This window comes from Pristiophorus japonicus, chromosome 4, assembly GCF_044704955.1.
Source record: "Pristiophorus japonicus isolate sPriJap1 chromosome 4, sPriJap1.hap1, whole genome shotgun sequence".
Lineage (NCBI taxonomy): Eukaryota > Metazoa > Chordata > Chondrichthyes > Pristiophoridae > Pristiophorus > Pristiophorus japonicus.
In genome coordinates, this window is record NC_091980.1 from 273,712,827 (window position 1) to 273,728,077 (window position 15,251).

The 15,251-nt window shown below is 46.6% G+C and overlaps 1 protein-coding gene across 1 annotated transcript in view; it reads left to right on the top strand.

Moving 5' to 3' along the window:
- The first annotated feature begins 298 nt into the window (after window positions 1-298).
- Window positions 299-15,251, top strand: part of rin3 (Ras and Rab interactor 3) — a 166,493-nt gene continuing 151,540 nt past the window's right edge. The window contains exons 1-2 of the mRNA XM_070879479.1: window positions 299-478; window positions 744-924. Coding sequence (XP_070735580.1) covers window positions 429-478; window positions 744-924 — 231 coding nt within the window. The 5' untranslated portion in view covers window positions 299-428. The remainder of the gene's footprint in view (window positions 479-743; window positions 925-15,251) is intronic.

Consider the following 15,251-nt stretch of genomic DNA (forward strand, 5'->3'; position numbering starts at 1 on the left):
GCCACATCTGCAAAAAGTGCACACATTTGTTTAATTTTGACTTGGAGAGCTTTTGCCAGATTTAAGTGGTTTTGGCTCCAAAGGTCGTCAGAGGAAATCACTCCTCCCACTTTTTGTGAAAAATTCTGAGCTTGAGTTAGTAGTACTGAAAGCTTGACCATTTGGAGCTGCCTCTTCCTGAGATCTCCCATTTGTTCACGGAACACAGGAAGTCAAAGAAAGAAAACCCACAGCACACGCCTTCCTGTACTTCTGTGTCTGTTACTGTTTAAAGTCTGCATATATCCAACGCCATCTTTCTGGCTGAGAGGCACAGTGCGTTATTCTTTGCACGAAATGTGGAGCCCTTGTGCAGTTTGGAAAGTAGAGTGTTTAAGTCAGAGTGCTTCTTAAATGGGTCTTCACAGCAGAGCTGATCGAGGGAAGCGATGATGAAGAGAACATCTGGACAAGAAGTGGAAACTGGAGACATGCCAGGGTATGTAGTTTAACAGACTGATTATTGCTAGATTTTTAAAACAAAAATGAAGAGCCTTACTATCCCAGCAGCGTTCCCCTAATGCATGTCACTTATTCTTGCATTAAACCTCAGTTACAATTTTGCAAAAGTTTGACTTCACTCGTGCTATTATGTCAAATTATCTGATTGTCAACACTGTTAGTGTGCTGATGTGGCCGATAGCAAAGCCACGTAAACCCTGTCCTCTACTGGAAACAGCAAACTTACGTCTGTGTCCATTCAGCCCACTGCTAGGTACGAATGAGGAATGTGGACAGCCTCACGCAGCCACAGACCCTTCGCAGCCGTTACCATTTCCAGGTATCAGCATCCTGGACAAACTCCTCAGGACTTGCCCAGTGTGGCTTCAGCTCAACATCAGAAAGGAAAAAGTCACAGAAATACTCCTCAGGGAGCCACTAGGGGTAAGTCTGTGCGAAGCAGTTGTTTTAAGTCGAGCCTGTCTACTAGCGAATGTGCAGTGCCCCGGGGGGAGCCCTGCTACTGGTAAAAAAAGCATTTATTTGCCATTGATCGCCACAGAAAGATACAAAAAAAAACTTTGGATTTCAGCAGCTAATGTTTTTTTTGTCAGAAGTTACGCGAGCTCCTTACAGCGTCATAACTCAGCTGAAAATGGCAGGTTTGAAATCAAACCCCTGTAAATTGGGATTGGAATTTTATCCGTGGATCAGACCATTGGGCCAGACTCTGACATCTAAAAGATTTTAAAATGACCATTCTTTGACAAACTAATTTTACTTGTTCGACATTTTGTTGCAAACACTTAGTCCCAATTTATAATTTTAGATCATTCTTTGAACAGGCTAAATGACACCTGCCAGTGGCAGTAACGGTCACCACCCAGAGCTCTAATACCACAGGTTTAACCCAGGCACCCACAGCGGGTGATCTCCGGAGTCAGCTACATGTTGAACCTCCCTTATCCGGCGCCACCCCTCGTCCGGCATGATTCCGGCGATCAGGGGGCGCATGCACAGAACGCTGCCCACCTCCACTCCAACTTTGGGCCCGCTCCGACACTCAGCCCATTGGGGCCGCTCCGACACTCGGCCCGTTGTGGCCTTCCAACACTCAGCCGCTGGGGCTGCTCCAACACTCGGCCCACTGGGGCCGCTCCGACACTCAGCCCTCTGGGGTCACTCCGACACTCAGCCCGCTGTGGCCCTCCAACACTCGGCCCGCTGTGGCCCTCCAACACTCGGCCCACTGGGGCCGCTCCGACACTCAGCCCGCTGTGGCCCTCCAACACTCGGCCCACTGGGGCCCTCCAACACTCGGCCCGCTGTGGCCCTCCAACACTTAGCCCACTGGGGCCGCTCTGACACTCGGCCCGCTATGGCCCTCCAACACTCAGCCCGCTGGGGCTGCTCCAACACTCGGCCCACTGGGGCCGCTCTGACACTCGGCCCGCTATGGCCCTCCAATACTCAGCCCGCTGGGGCTGCTCCAACACTCGGCTCGCTGTGGCCCGCCGACACTCAGTCCATTGGGACCCGCCGACACTCGGCCCACTGGGGCCGCTCCGACACTCAGCCCGCTGGGGTCACTCCGACACTCAGCCCTCTGGGGTCACTCTGACACTCAGCCCGCTGGGGCCGCCGACACTCAGCCCGCTGGGGCCCACCGACACTCAGCCCTCTGGGGTCACTCCGACACTCAGCCCGCTGGGGTCACTCTGACACTCGGCCCACTGGGGCCGCCGACACTCAGCCCGCTGGGGCCCACCGACACTCAGCCCGCTGGGGTCACTCCGACACTCAGCCCGCTGGGGTCACTCTGACACTCGGCCCACTGGGGTCACTCTGACACTCAGCCCACTGGGGCCGCTCCGACACTCAGCCCGCTGGGGTCACTCCGACACTCAGCCCTCTGGGGTCACTCTGACACTCAGCCCGCTGGGGCCCGCCGACACTCAGCCCGCTGGGGCCCACCGACACTCAGCCCGCTGGGGTCACTCCAACACTCAGCCCGCTGGGGTCACTCTGACACTCAGCCCACTGGGGTCACTCTGACACTCAGCCCACTGGGGCCGCTCCGACACTCAGCCCTCTGGGGTCACTCCGACACTCAGCCCGCTGGGGTCACTCTGACACTCGGCCCACTGGGGCCCACCAACACTCGGCCCACTGGGGCCGCTCCGACACTCAGCCCGCTGGGGCCCACCGACACTCGGCCCACTGGGGCCGCTCCGACACTCAGCCCGCTGGGGTCCGCCGACACTCAGCCCTCTGGGATCTGCCGACACTCAGCCCGCTTGGGGCCGCTCCGACACTCAGCCCACGAGGCCCGCCGACACTTCGGGCCCACTGGGGCCCGCCGACACTCAGCCCGCTGGGGCCAGCCGACACTCGGCCCGCTGGGGTCACTCCGACACTCAGCTCATTGAGGCCCGCTGACACTTCGGGCCCGCCCAGGGCGCCGACCTCCTCCCTCCCTCCCCGACCTCGGGCCGCCTCCCCCCCCACCCCACCCCCGTCGGGGCACTAACCTCTCCTCATCCGGCAAAATCCCTTATCCGGCACAGGCCAGGTCCTGAGGGTGACGGATAAGGGACGTTCAACCTGTATTTGGCATTTGGACAAGTTCCATTTTCTTTTCATAAAAACTGAAATGCAGGAAATACTCAGCAGGTCAGACAGTATTTGTGGAGAAAGAAACAGAGATAAGGTCTCAGGTCGATGACCTTGCGAAAAAAATCATAGAATCATAGAAATTTACAGAACAGAAGGAGGCCATTTGGCCCATCGTGTCTGAGCCAGCAGAAGAAGAGCTATCCAGCCTAATCCCATCTTCCAGCTCTTGGTCCGTAGCCCTGTAAGTTACGGCATTTCAAGTGCATATCCAAGTACTTTTTAAATGCGACGAGGGTTTCTGCCTCTACCATCCTTTCAGGCAGTGAGTTCCAGACCCCCACCACCCTCTGGGTGAAAAAGTACTCCCCAATTCCCTTCTAATCCTTCTACCAATTACTTTAAATCTATGCCCCCTGGTTATTGACCCCTCTGCTAAGGGAAATAGGTCCTTCCTATTCACTCTATCTAAGCCCCTCATAATTTTTATACCTCAATCAAGTTTCCCCTCAGCCTCCTCTGTTCCAAAGAAAATAGACCCAGCATCTCCAGTCTTTCCTCCTAGCTAAAATTCTCCAGTCCTGGCAACATCCTCGTTAATCTCCTCTGTCCCCTCTCTAGTGCAATTACATCTTTTCGGTAATGTGGTGATCCAGAACTGTATGCAATACTCTAGCTGTGGCCTAACTAGTGTTTTATACATCTCTAGCATAACCTCCCTGTTCTTATATGCTGTGTCTTGGCTAATAAAAGGAAATATCCCATATATCTTCTTAACCACCTTATCTACCTGTCCTGCTACCTTCCTTCTAGATTATCATCTACTTCTTCTAAAAGTGTGTATCTGTGCTGGTGATTGGTTCAAGCATGTCTTTAGTTGGAGGTTGAGCATGTTCTCCTTTTTCTGTGATGGTACACTATGAGTAACTAAACACATTTCCCCATATAGCACTGTACTCCCATTATGAACTTAATGTGCTTGAGCACAATCACCATGTATGTAGACACATTCGTGTAATATATTGTACAAATCATAGAATATCCGAAGATTACAATACATACAAATTCAGCACAGTCCTCCAGTTTCCACCTGCCTTCCAAACTCTCCCTCTTAAACACATTGGCACCAGTATGCTCATGTTGCATCAGTAGTTCATAGTGGGAGAACCCACCCAACTGTGCCCCTTGACGATGTGTGAGTTTTGCCTTTAAATATAAGAACAGTGCCAATTGAGACATGGTGACCTGGCCCAGGGGAATTATTTTCTTTACTTCATTTATTATTCTTGGATGCAATGTTATAATATAATTTACATATTCGTGTTGTACTCACTGGAGTGCGACAGTTGTGTTAATGTTTTCAATGCCTGTCCAGCCCTTTTTACATCGATTTCATTTTACTATCACTTTCCATCAATTGCATATCTATTCAGAGCTGTGGCTTCAGTTTACGAGCACCAATGTGCTCTTCTTTAAATTGTTTGACTTCTTTCTCACTTCCGTCTTAGAGTGGTTGGCCCAGTGTTTACCATCTCTTTCATGTACTCCCATGCTTGCCCCCTCCTTTGCAGAGTCGGGGGGGGAGGGGTGCGGGCGGCATCCTCCTTGGTCCCCCAAAAAATGCCCTTTGTAACACCCCTTTGCAGAAATGATCAGAATTTACAGAGCCTGGTCAGTAAATTGTGGGCTTGTGTCCTCCTGTTGAGCCATTTTCCACTTTAAAATGCTTGATCCACAGCTGGATTTATAATATATCATAGGCTGCTCGAGAGGCATCACAGCATTATTATTACAGCGGCATCATGATTGGCTGCTATTTTTACATCACCTCCTTTCATGCAACGCACTTGTCGGCTGGGGTCAGCAGCAGACTTCTCGCCTCTGAATCAGAAGATCATGGGTTCAAGTCCCACGCCAGAGACTTGAGCCCATAACTGAGGTAGGCACTACAGTGAAGCACTGAGGCAGAGGTACCATCTTTCAGACGAGACGTTAAAACTCTTTTAAAGCCGTTCAGGTAACGTATAAGCTCCCACGGCAATTTTTTTTGAAGAACAGAGGGGAGTTCTCTCAAAGTCCTGGGCAACATTCATCCCCAAAACCCCCAAAACAGATGAAACTGCCCATTTATCTCATTGCTGTTCGGGGGGCCTTGATGTGCATCAGTTAGCTGCTACATTTGTCTGTAAAAACAACAAAGACACCTCAAAAAGTAATTCCTGGTTTGCGTAGCAATGCGATACGTCCTGAGGGTGTGAGAGAGATTATAGTAGTGCCAGACATTCTATCAGACATGAAATCACAATCTCAAGAATTGCACATTTTTAAAAAGAACATTCCTCCCATTTTGATAGTGGTTCAGTGTTGATGAGAAAACAGACATTTCACCTATTTATTTTTTAAAGGAATGACAGACCATTTCTTTCTGGCGTTTATTGTGCAATGTGCCAATTTAAAAGTTCAATATTACCCAGCAGTAGAAATATGTAGAGTACAGCAAATTATATTGCAAACCAATTTAGACTGTTACACCAAAAAGCACAATTGGGTAAATAGATTGTAAGAAATGTTGGATACAATCCAAAGGCATATATATTTAATACTTTATTACATGTGGAGCCTCATGGAGGAAGAATGTTATTATGAATAAGCAAGCCACTGCTTTCTCGTTACAAGTCTTGTAAAAAAAGTATTGTGCTTATTAACACATTCACTGGCACAATGCTCGCATGGCCTGTCACTGCACAAAGAACATAGCCAAACCCGCAGCATTCTCAGCAGAACAGGCAGTGTCAGTTTGTGATGAATTATGATATGAAACAGATCGCTTGCTCTAGACAACGTAATGCTCCTAAACCGGGTTCAACTGTTAATTAGCAAGCCTTCCTCACTATTGTTAAATGTATAATAAAACGATTTGTATAATCATTCGCAGAGCAGAATAGCCTCACTGAATGAGTTGGGAGATTGTGCCAAATGCTTATTTAAAATGAACACAAAAATGAGACTAGGTGACTGCAAGTCGAAATATAGATAACAGCGGTGAGGACAGAAGCCAATTTCAGCCCCAATGATGATTGCCATTCAAATTTCTGCCTCTCGAATCTGTCTGTTGTGGTTTGAGATGAGGTTAGTCATTTCTTAATTGGACATTTTGTTGGTTGGAGTGTCTCAAGTAGGCAGAACTGAGTGGAAGATTTTGTGGTGTTGGTTAAGAGATGAATATAGGCCAGTACAACAAGAAATTGCTTGCTCTTCTTCGAATAGTGCCATAGGAGCCTTTATATTTACCTGAACAGGCAGACAGGGTCTCAATTTAACATCTCATGCAAATTCTGTACAGTAAATGTACATTTTTTGGTGTATTTTATCTGCACATACTTTAACCCTGCTGATTATTAAAGTGTCCTAATGACTGAAGAAAGAAGGCAATAAACTATGTGAGGGAAAGGAATACGTTTGAAAACATGCTTGTCTGTTTGCCCTATTTGCCCAACCCCTGTTTTTATGGCTTGAAGCTACAAATTTAATCAGACCATCTCCAACCCCACAAATAAGAGAGGATATATGAAGCAACCGTGAAAGAGGCAGCAATCTAATGACTCAATAAAAACATGAGCCGAGAGATTGCAGAAGTCCTGCTCTGGCCCCAGATATGTGGTGGGGCGGAACTTCTACCTGCCCATCTGCCTTCGCCCTTAATCAGTCCTAAATCCCAGTATTGAGGCAGAGGCCCACACCATTCACGATGCTACTGGTGTGCATGTCTACACCACAGCAGCACTGGATTTCTGGAGCAGATCCTTGTATGGCAAGTACACCTGCTTCATGTACGTGTACATGTTTTTGGCTATAGGTTGTGCTGAGCTGGCAGGATCTGGGGCTACTGGTGCATAGCTCACTGCGCCCATCAGTGCAGCTGTGTTGTAACAATGACAAACAAGATCTTCTGGCGTGTAGCCAGAGGGAAAGCACCTAAGACCAGAATTGACACTGAGCTTGTGCAGAGCACAAGGTTGGCCCCACATGAGTGCTGTGTATACTTCTGCTCATTGCTCAACAGTGTGGACCATTTGGTACCGAGAAGGGTAACTAAAAAGCTATTACCAGAGATTAATGCCGAGAGATTCGTTACATCCCGTTAGCGCCCCCGGGGGTGCTAATGGGGCACAAATAAGTTTACAACCGGGCGCGGCGCTGTTAACGACTCCTGCCATATTGGATAGGAGTTTAGCGGGTGGTGCTATGATGTCATTGCCGTTCGCATTGCCGTTAGCCCCCCGGCCCTGAACGGGACGATACTGAATTTCTCCCCCATAGCCTCTGAGTTGCAATAAGGTGCTAATGAAACTGCGAATGCTTGGGCAGGAAACAAGAAGCTCAGGGTTATATCATCACAGTTTTCAAGACTCTGGGGAGTAGAGATAAACTGAATCACAATAAATTGCAAAGTTGGGAACATGGGACCTGCGAATTTACCCTATAGTGTTTTTCTTATTTTGGGACTTAAAAGATCTTTTCATGTCTGGTGTAGTTCTATGTTCATAGAGGACTGCAGGTAATAATGAAAGAATAAATAACATCTTACAGAGTATTCCTCGAATAAACAAATGTCTCAAGGAACATCTTGCAGGAACCTTAAAGAATAGTGTAAAGATCTCTTCTCACTACAATGCAGAAGGTTAAAGGGATATTTAGTAGAAGGATTCAAAAGTTTGAAATGATTTGAGAAATTAAACTGGTTGGTGAATTAATAATGAGGGAGTATAAATTTAGGGTTAGTTGTAGAAACATTAATTGGTGATTAGAAGAACATTTTCATTTAAAACATTGTTAGACTATGAATCCATTATAACAAATAAATAAGTCAGGTTGGGGATCTAGCTTTGACACAGATGGGTTGAACGGCCATCATTTGTGTGGAAATTTCTACACTTTTATGAGTAGATGTGATATCAAAAAACTGTAAATTGTCTGTAGCTTGTCTGGAGATAAATTCAGTGGGATAATTGGATGATGTCGCAATTCAATGTCATACATATTTTACCGTATGCTGTGTTGACATTGTGGCTATAGCTTCTCCCTCTCAATGGGTATCTATATACAGATGTGGGTAGAAGGATGAATGTGTATGTGAAGATGCGTACCGTGATAAGGAATATGGGTAGGTATCAAAACATAGATGTAAATATGCGGTAATTCTGCAATCATACTTTTCCAGCAAGGAGCTGAGATCCCAGGGAGAATCAGGGCTACTACCTTGTAGTCCTGTCTCCAACTCACACTTTCTCCGAGTTCAGCTTCCTGCTGGGAGTATGGGATTAACTCTATGTCCATTGCATTAGAAGAGTCAGTGTGGGTAAGTCAGACCACTGTGAGATCTTGTAGTGTGCAGAGCATCATAGAATGTGAATCTTGAGCCTGGAGTGTCTCATTCTCCTGCTGTCTGCCAGTTGCAGAGTAGTGGCAGGGCTGAGTGCATTGGGGACCTATCCGGATATATTTTGTCACTAAAAACAAAAGGATGGACTCCAGTGAGAAATGCAGAAGGATATTTCTTCTGAAATCGAAACTAGGGAATCAAAAATGACATACTTAAGTTTGATGACTTTTGGAACTGCGGAATAATAAGGAAGTGGGGAGGATGCACATGTTAGAATTTCTGACAGAGGAGCATAAGATGCCTTTGGGTCTAAATTTAACATTTTTGCATCCATTTTATGAGCCTAAAATGGACACATTGATAACCAACTTCCAGTGCAGAAGCTCATGCCTGAGCAGCATGGGTGTATGAGCCACTGCTAAATTGGTCAGAGCTTTTATTTAGATGGCACTGGTGGATGCCTAAAATGAGCACAGGCCTCTTTTCAATATTGAAATGAGGCTCCTGAACTCATCTCAGACTCCTAAACTTGTTTGCCCTAGTTTGTGATGTACAAGCATTTTTCCGGTCTGAGCAGCGTAACGAGTGGTCCTTTAGGGGCCCAAAAGTTTGGAACTGTTTTAGTATTTTGTGCAAATCAGAAGGAGCAAGATTGTTTCCCATGGCTCCACAAAACAATGGTGGGTCTACCCTAATCCTCCTCCTGATCGGCGACACCCCCCCCCCCCCCCACATCCCCCCCTCCCCCCAGACTTACCTCTGGGCCTCGGTGCAGGCCGAAATTGCTAAGGTCCCAACAGGCAAGCTTCATCAGAGTTGGTGCCGCAACTCGCCTGATTTATTCTGATGAGGCCTGAGATGAATTTACTTTGGTCTGCGGGCCTCTCCGTTCCACCACGCCTGGATTTGTGCCAGGGTTGGTGGGCTAAGGAAATTAAGCCTCTATGACTGTTTTATATATATATTATATATATGTGTGTGTGTGGAGAGCAAGTGCTTCTTTGACCAAATTTCTTTTATTTTCATTCACTACGACTTGATGGTTTCCATCTGAGGGTCCTGAGGGAAGTGAGGAAGAAATAATGGTGGCTCTATCATTTTCCAACATTTGTTTTAAGTAAAAATTGTGCCAGAGAATTGGAGTGTGGAAAATCTAATGCCCCTCCAAAATAAAAGACATAGTGATAAGTCAAGAAATTCAATTAGCTAAACTAATATGTGGTGAAATTACAAAGCATTTGGAGGAACAGAAGTTAATCAGGGCCAGGATTTCTAAAAGGCAGGTCATACTTGACCAACCTTATACAATTCTTCGAAGAAATAACATAAAGGATAGATTGAGGAAATATGCAGGAAAATTTTATTTCTGGCCAGAAGTGGCCATGCGGGGATGGGGGGTAGGGTGGGGGGCTTCAGGGAACGATCTCTGAATGGGTAGGCTCAAGGTACACTAATTATTGGCCCTCGGGCCTCATTATCATCAAATCAGCCAATTGCGGACATCTAACCAGCGCCCCCAGGCCGCTTGGCGGAGAAGGGGCCTCGAAGATCGTGTTGTTGAGTTTTTGTAGGCTCCAGGGACACAGTGCAGAATTTTCAGAATTGATAGCTAAATTAAGATAGCTGGCTAGATATCCTATTGAACAACCATTTTTCTCATTTGAATGTGCAATACATGTAGAATTATGCGTCGAATATGTCCTGGTGTTCAGCCTCTGTATGTGCGCAGATGCAGGCGTCGTCCGCATACTGTAGCTCGATGACAGAGGGTGGGGTGGTCTTGGACCTGGCCTGGATATGGCGAAGGTTGAACAGGTTCCCACTGGTTCTGTAGTTTAATTCCACTCCAGCGGGGAGCTTGTCAACTGTGAGGTGGAACATGGCAGCGAGGAAGATTGAGAAGAGTGTTGGGGCAATGACACAGGCCTGTTTGACCCCGGTCCGGACGTGGATTGGGTCTATAATGGATCTGATGGTAAGGATCACGGCCTGCATGTTGTCGTGGAGCAGGCGGAGGATGGTGACGAACTTTTGGGGGCATCCGAAACGGAGGAGGACGTTCCATAGACCTTCACGGTTGACAGTGTCAAAGACCTTTGTAAGGTTGAAGAAGGCCATGTATAAGGGTTGGCGCTGTTCCCTGCATTTTTCCTGTAGCTGTCGCGCAGCAAAAATCATGTCCGTTGTGTCCCTTAGGGGACGAAATCCACACTGTGACTCTTGGAGGAGCTCCTCTACCACAGGGAGAAGACGGTTGAGGAGGACTCTCGCGACGACTTTCCCCGTGGCTGATTGCAGGGAGATTCCTCTGTAGTTGCTGCAGTCAGACTTGTCCCCTTTTTTAAAGATGGTCACGATCACTGCATCTCTGAGATCACCCGGCATGCTCTCCTCCCTCCAGATAAGAGAGGTGAGATCATGTATTCGCGACAGTAGTGCCTCTCCACCATACTTCAGTGCCTCAGCAGGTACTCCATCCGCTCCCAAAGCCTTGTTGTCCTAAAGCTGTCTTATGGCTTTTTCTACCTCGTGCAGTGTTGGGGTTTTACTGGTGGCGAGTAGCATGCTGCGGGATGGAGTCGAGTCAAAGGCAGAGTCTCGGTTGAGGAGATCTTTGAAGTGCTCCTTCTAGTGGGCCCTGACTGCCTTGGTGTCTTTGATGAGTGTTTCCTCATTCCTGGCCAGCAGTGGAGTGGGGCCTTGGGTGTTTGGACCGTAGGTGGCCGTGACTGCGATGAGGAATCCTCGCACATCATGGCTGTTGGCCAGCTGCTGTATCTTCTGTGTTTTCTCCATCCACCACCTGTTCTTTAGGTCCCGAGTTTTTTGTTGGACCTCAGCCTTGAGGCATCTGTAATGCTGCTTTGCTGCTCCAGAATTGGGTTCTTGCTTAAGGTTCAGAAGTTGACGTATTGACTGAACTGTATGAAAGCATGGGCCATACGCTAAACATCAGCAAGACAAAGATCCGCTGCCAGCCTGTCCTGACTGCACAGTACTGTCCCCCAGTCATCAAGATCCACGCTCAGCCCTGGACAACATGGACCACTTCCCATATCTCGGGAGTCACCTATCAACAAGAGCAGGCATTGACGACGAGATCCAACACCGCCTCCAGTGCGCCAGTGCAGCCTTCGGCCACCTGTGGAAAAGAGTGTTTGAAGACCAGGCCCTCAAGACTGCCACCAAGCTCATGGTCTACAGGGCTGTAGTAATACCCACCCTCCTGTATGGCTCAGAAACATGGACCATGTACAGTAGACACCTCAAGTCGCAGGAGAAATACCACCAACGATGTCTCCGCAAGATCCTACAAATCCCCTGGGAGGATAGACGCACCAACATTAGCGTCCTCGACCAGGCCAACATCCCCAGTATTGAAGCACTGACCACACTTGATCAGCTCCGCTGGGGAGGCCACATAGTTCGCATGCCAGACACGAGACTCCCAAAGCAAGCGCTCTACTCGGAACTCCTTCACAGCAAATGAGCCAAAGGTGGGCACCAGAAACATTACAAGGACACCCTCAAAGCCTCCCTAACAAAGTGCAACATCCCCACTGACACCTGGGAGACCCAGGCCAAAGATCGCCCTAAGTGGAGGAAGCACATCCGGGAGGGCGCTGAGCACCTTGAGTCTCGTCGCCGAGAGCATGCAGAAATTAAGGGCAGTCAGCAGAAACAGCCACCCACCCCTTCCCTCAACGACTATCTGACCCACCTGTGACAGAGACTGTGGGTTCTCATATTGGATTGTACAGCCACCTTAGAACTCGTGATAAGAGTGGAAGCAAGTCTTCCTCAATTCCGACGGACTGCCTATGATGATGACATGTAGAATTAGCAGCTGCAAAGATTCCTTGCAGAAAAATAAGATTTTGTCAGTCAAATTGAGAGTGACACCAGATCAGGCCAGAGTATTGGCTAATACTTTGGTGTACCTACTGCAATAGTGTACAGTAGACTCGAAGGTTATGGGTGAAAGGATAGCAAATAAAGAGGAATTGGTGGGCAATGCACTGTGTCACTGTATGCAAAGCAGGACAAGGAGACGAAGACATTAGGTGCACGTACACACTATCGCTATTAAAAATATATTTTTAAGCAAAGGTGCATTTTATTTAATACTTTTTTCAATATTGTTTCTAATTTATATAGGTGAATTAAGCAGATGTGGCCTAGCAACTCTGGAGCCTCAGATTAACCTGCAGCTGTCTTTCAGACTGAATCAGTCAACATCAATATGACAGCACCAGCAGATTCCAACTTGATTTACATGTATATGTTTTTTAAATTTTAACATTTAATTATCAATATGATAAAGCTAAAAAAAAACAAAGTGTTAACTATACTGAATTTGCACTATTAACCTAATGCACTGAACATTAGCCAGGGATAAAGGCATATTATGCTCCTCTGTCAGGAATTCTAACATATAATCCTCCCCTTTTCCTCATTCACGAGTTCCAAAAGTTACCAAACTTAAATACATAATTCTTTATTCAATAGTTTTGATTTCAGAAGAAATATCCTTCTGCATTTCTCACCAGGGTCCATTTTTTTGATTTTAGTGCACAAATATAAATGAAAACAGCACTTTTATTCTCCAACTGACAATGTTTTCACTATTCACATATAGGGGCTGACTTTCTAAATGTGCTGTTTTCAAAACTCTACAGAAAATTGTTTATTACAACTCTCACGTATTGCAACAGACCGCTAGGAGAAAGACTGGGGCCATATTCCTTCTTAGGAGTTCCACCAGACTGCAGTACACTGGTGGTTTCCACTTCCCCAGCTCAGATGGGACCTGGCATATCCCTGGACGGTGGTATCCTGAGAGCGATGAGGCCACCAGAAGTGGGTCACACCAGACCAAGGAAGCAGCCTAGCCCCGTGAAGAAAGGGAAATTATTTATTCTTTAGAATTCTGTGTCGGCCCCCAGGGAACTAAGAGGGAGCTGCCTGGGTTCAAGAGGGGCAGAGGGGGAGCTATGTGGGGGAGGTGGGCACAGGCACCTGCTGGTCTCATGCAACTGAGATTCCATAGATAGTTCTTCATAGAGCTGTTCCATTGGCAGCTCTCTGCATAACAGTTGCATGGGGAGTTTTCACTAGAGTGGCTCCATGGGAAGCTCACTGTATAGCGTAAGAACATAAGAAATAGAAGCAGGAGTAGATTATTTGGCCCTTCGAGCCTGGTCCGCCATTCAATAAGATCATGGCTGATCTGATCTTGGCCTCAACTCCAAGTTTCCCACCCGCTCCTCATAACCCTTGACTCCCTTATCATTCAAAGATCTGTCTATCTCCACCTTAAATATATTTAATGATCCAGCTGCCACAGTTTTCTGGGTAGAGAATTCCACAGATTCACAACCTTCTGAGAGAAGAAATTCCTCCTTATTTCTGTTTTAAATGGGCGAACCCTTATTCTGAAACTATGCCCCCCTAGTTCTAGATTCCCCCACAAGGGGAAACATCCTCTCTGCATCTACCCTGTCAAGCCCCCTCAGAATCTTATACGTTTCAATAAGATTACCTCTCATTCTTCTAAACTCCAATCAGCCCAACCTGCTCAACCTTTCTTCATAAGACAACCCCTTCATCTCAGGAATCAACCTAGTGAACCTTCTCTGAACTTCCTCTAATGCAAGTATATCCCTCCCTAAATAAGGAGACCAAAACTGTAAGCAGTACTCCAGGTGCGGTCTCACCAATGCCCTGTACAGTTGTAGTAGGACTTCCCTACTTGTATACTCTATCCACCTTGCAATAAAGTCCAACATTCCATTTGCCTTCTTAATTACTTGCTGTACCTGCATGCTAACTTTTTGTGTTTCATGTACAAGGACCCCAGATCCCTCTGTACCGCAGCATTCTGTGGTCACTCTCCATTTAAATAATAATTTGCTTTCTTATTTTTCCTACCAAAGTGGATAACCTCACATTTTCCCACATTATAGTCCATCTGCCAAATTTTTGCCCACTCATTAGCCTATCTATATCACTTTTCAGATTATTTGCGTCCACTTCACAACTTGCTTTGCTACCTATCTTTGCATCATAAGAAAATGTGGTTACATTACACTTGGTCCCTTCATCCAAGTCATGAATATAGATTGTAAATAGTTGAGGCCCCAGCACTCCACTAGTTACAGTTTGCCAACCTGAAAATGAACCATTTATCCCGAATCTCTGTTTTCTGTTTGTTAGCCAATCCTCTATCCATGCTAATATATTACCCCTACCCCGTGAGCTCTTATCTTGTGCAGTAACCTTTTGTGTTGCACCTTATCGAATGCTTTCTGAAAATCTAAATACACGACATCTACTGGTTCCCCTTTATCCACCTTACTCGTTACATCCTCAAAGAATTCCAGCAAATTTGTCAAACATGATTTCCATTTCATAAAACCATGATAACTCTACTTGACTATTATGATTTTCTAAATGCTACTACTTCCTTAATAATGGACACCAGCATTTTCCCAATGACAGATGTTAAGCTAACTGGTCTATAGTTTCCTCATTCCTTTCTTAAATAGGGGCGTTACATTTGCGGTTTTCCAATCTGCTGGGACCTCTCTTGAATCCAGGGAATTTTGGTAGATTGCAACCAATGCATCCATTATCTCTGCAGCCACTTCTTTTAAAACCCTAGGATGTAAGCCATCAGGTCCAGGGGACTTGTCCACCTTTAGTCCCATTAGTTTGCCTAGTACTTTTTCTCTAGTGATAGTAATTGTTTTAAGTTCCCCCTCCCAAAGCCCCT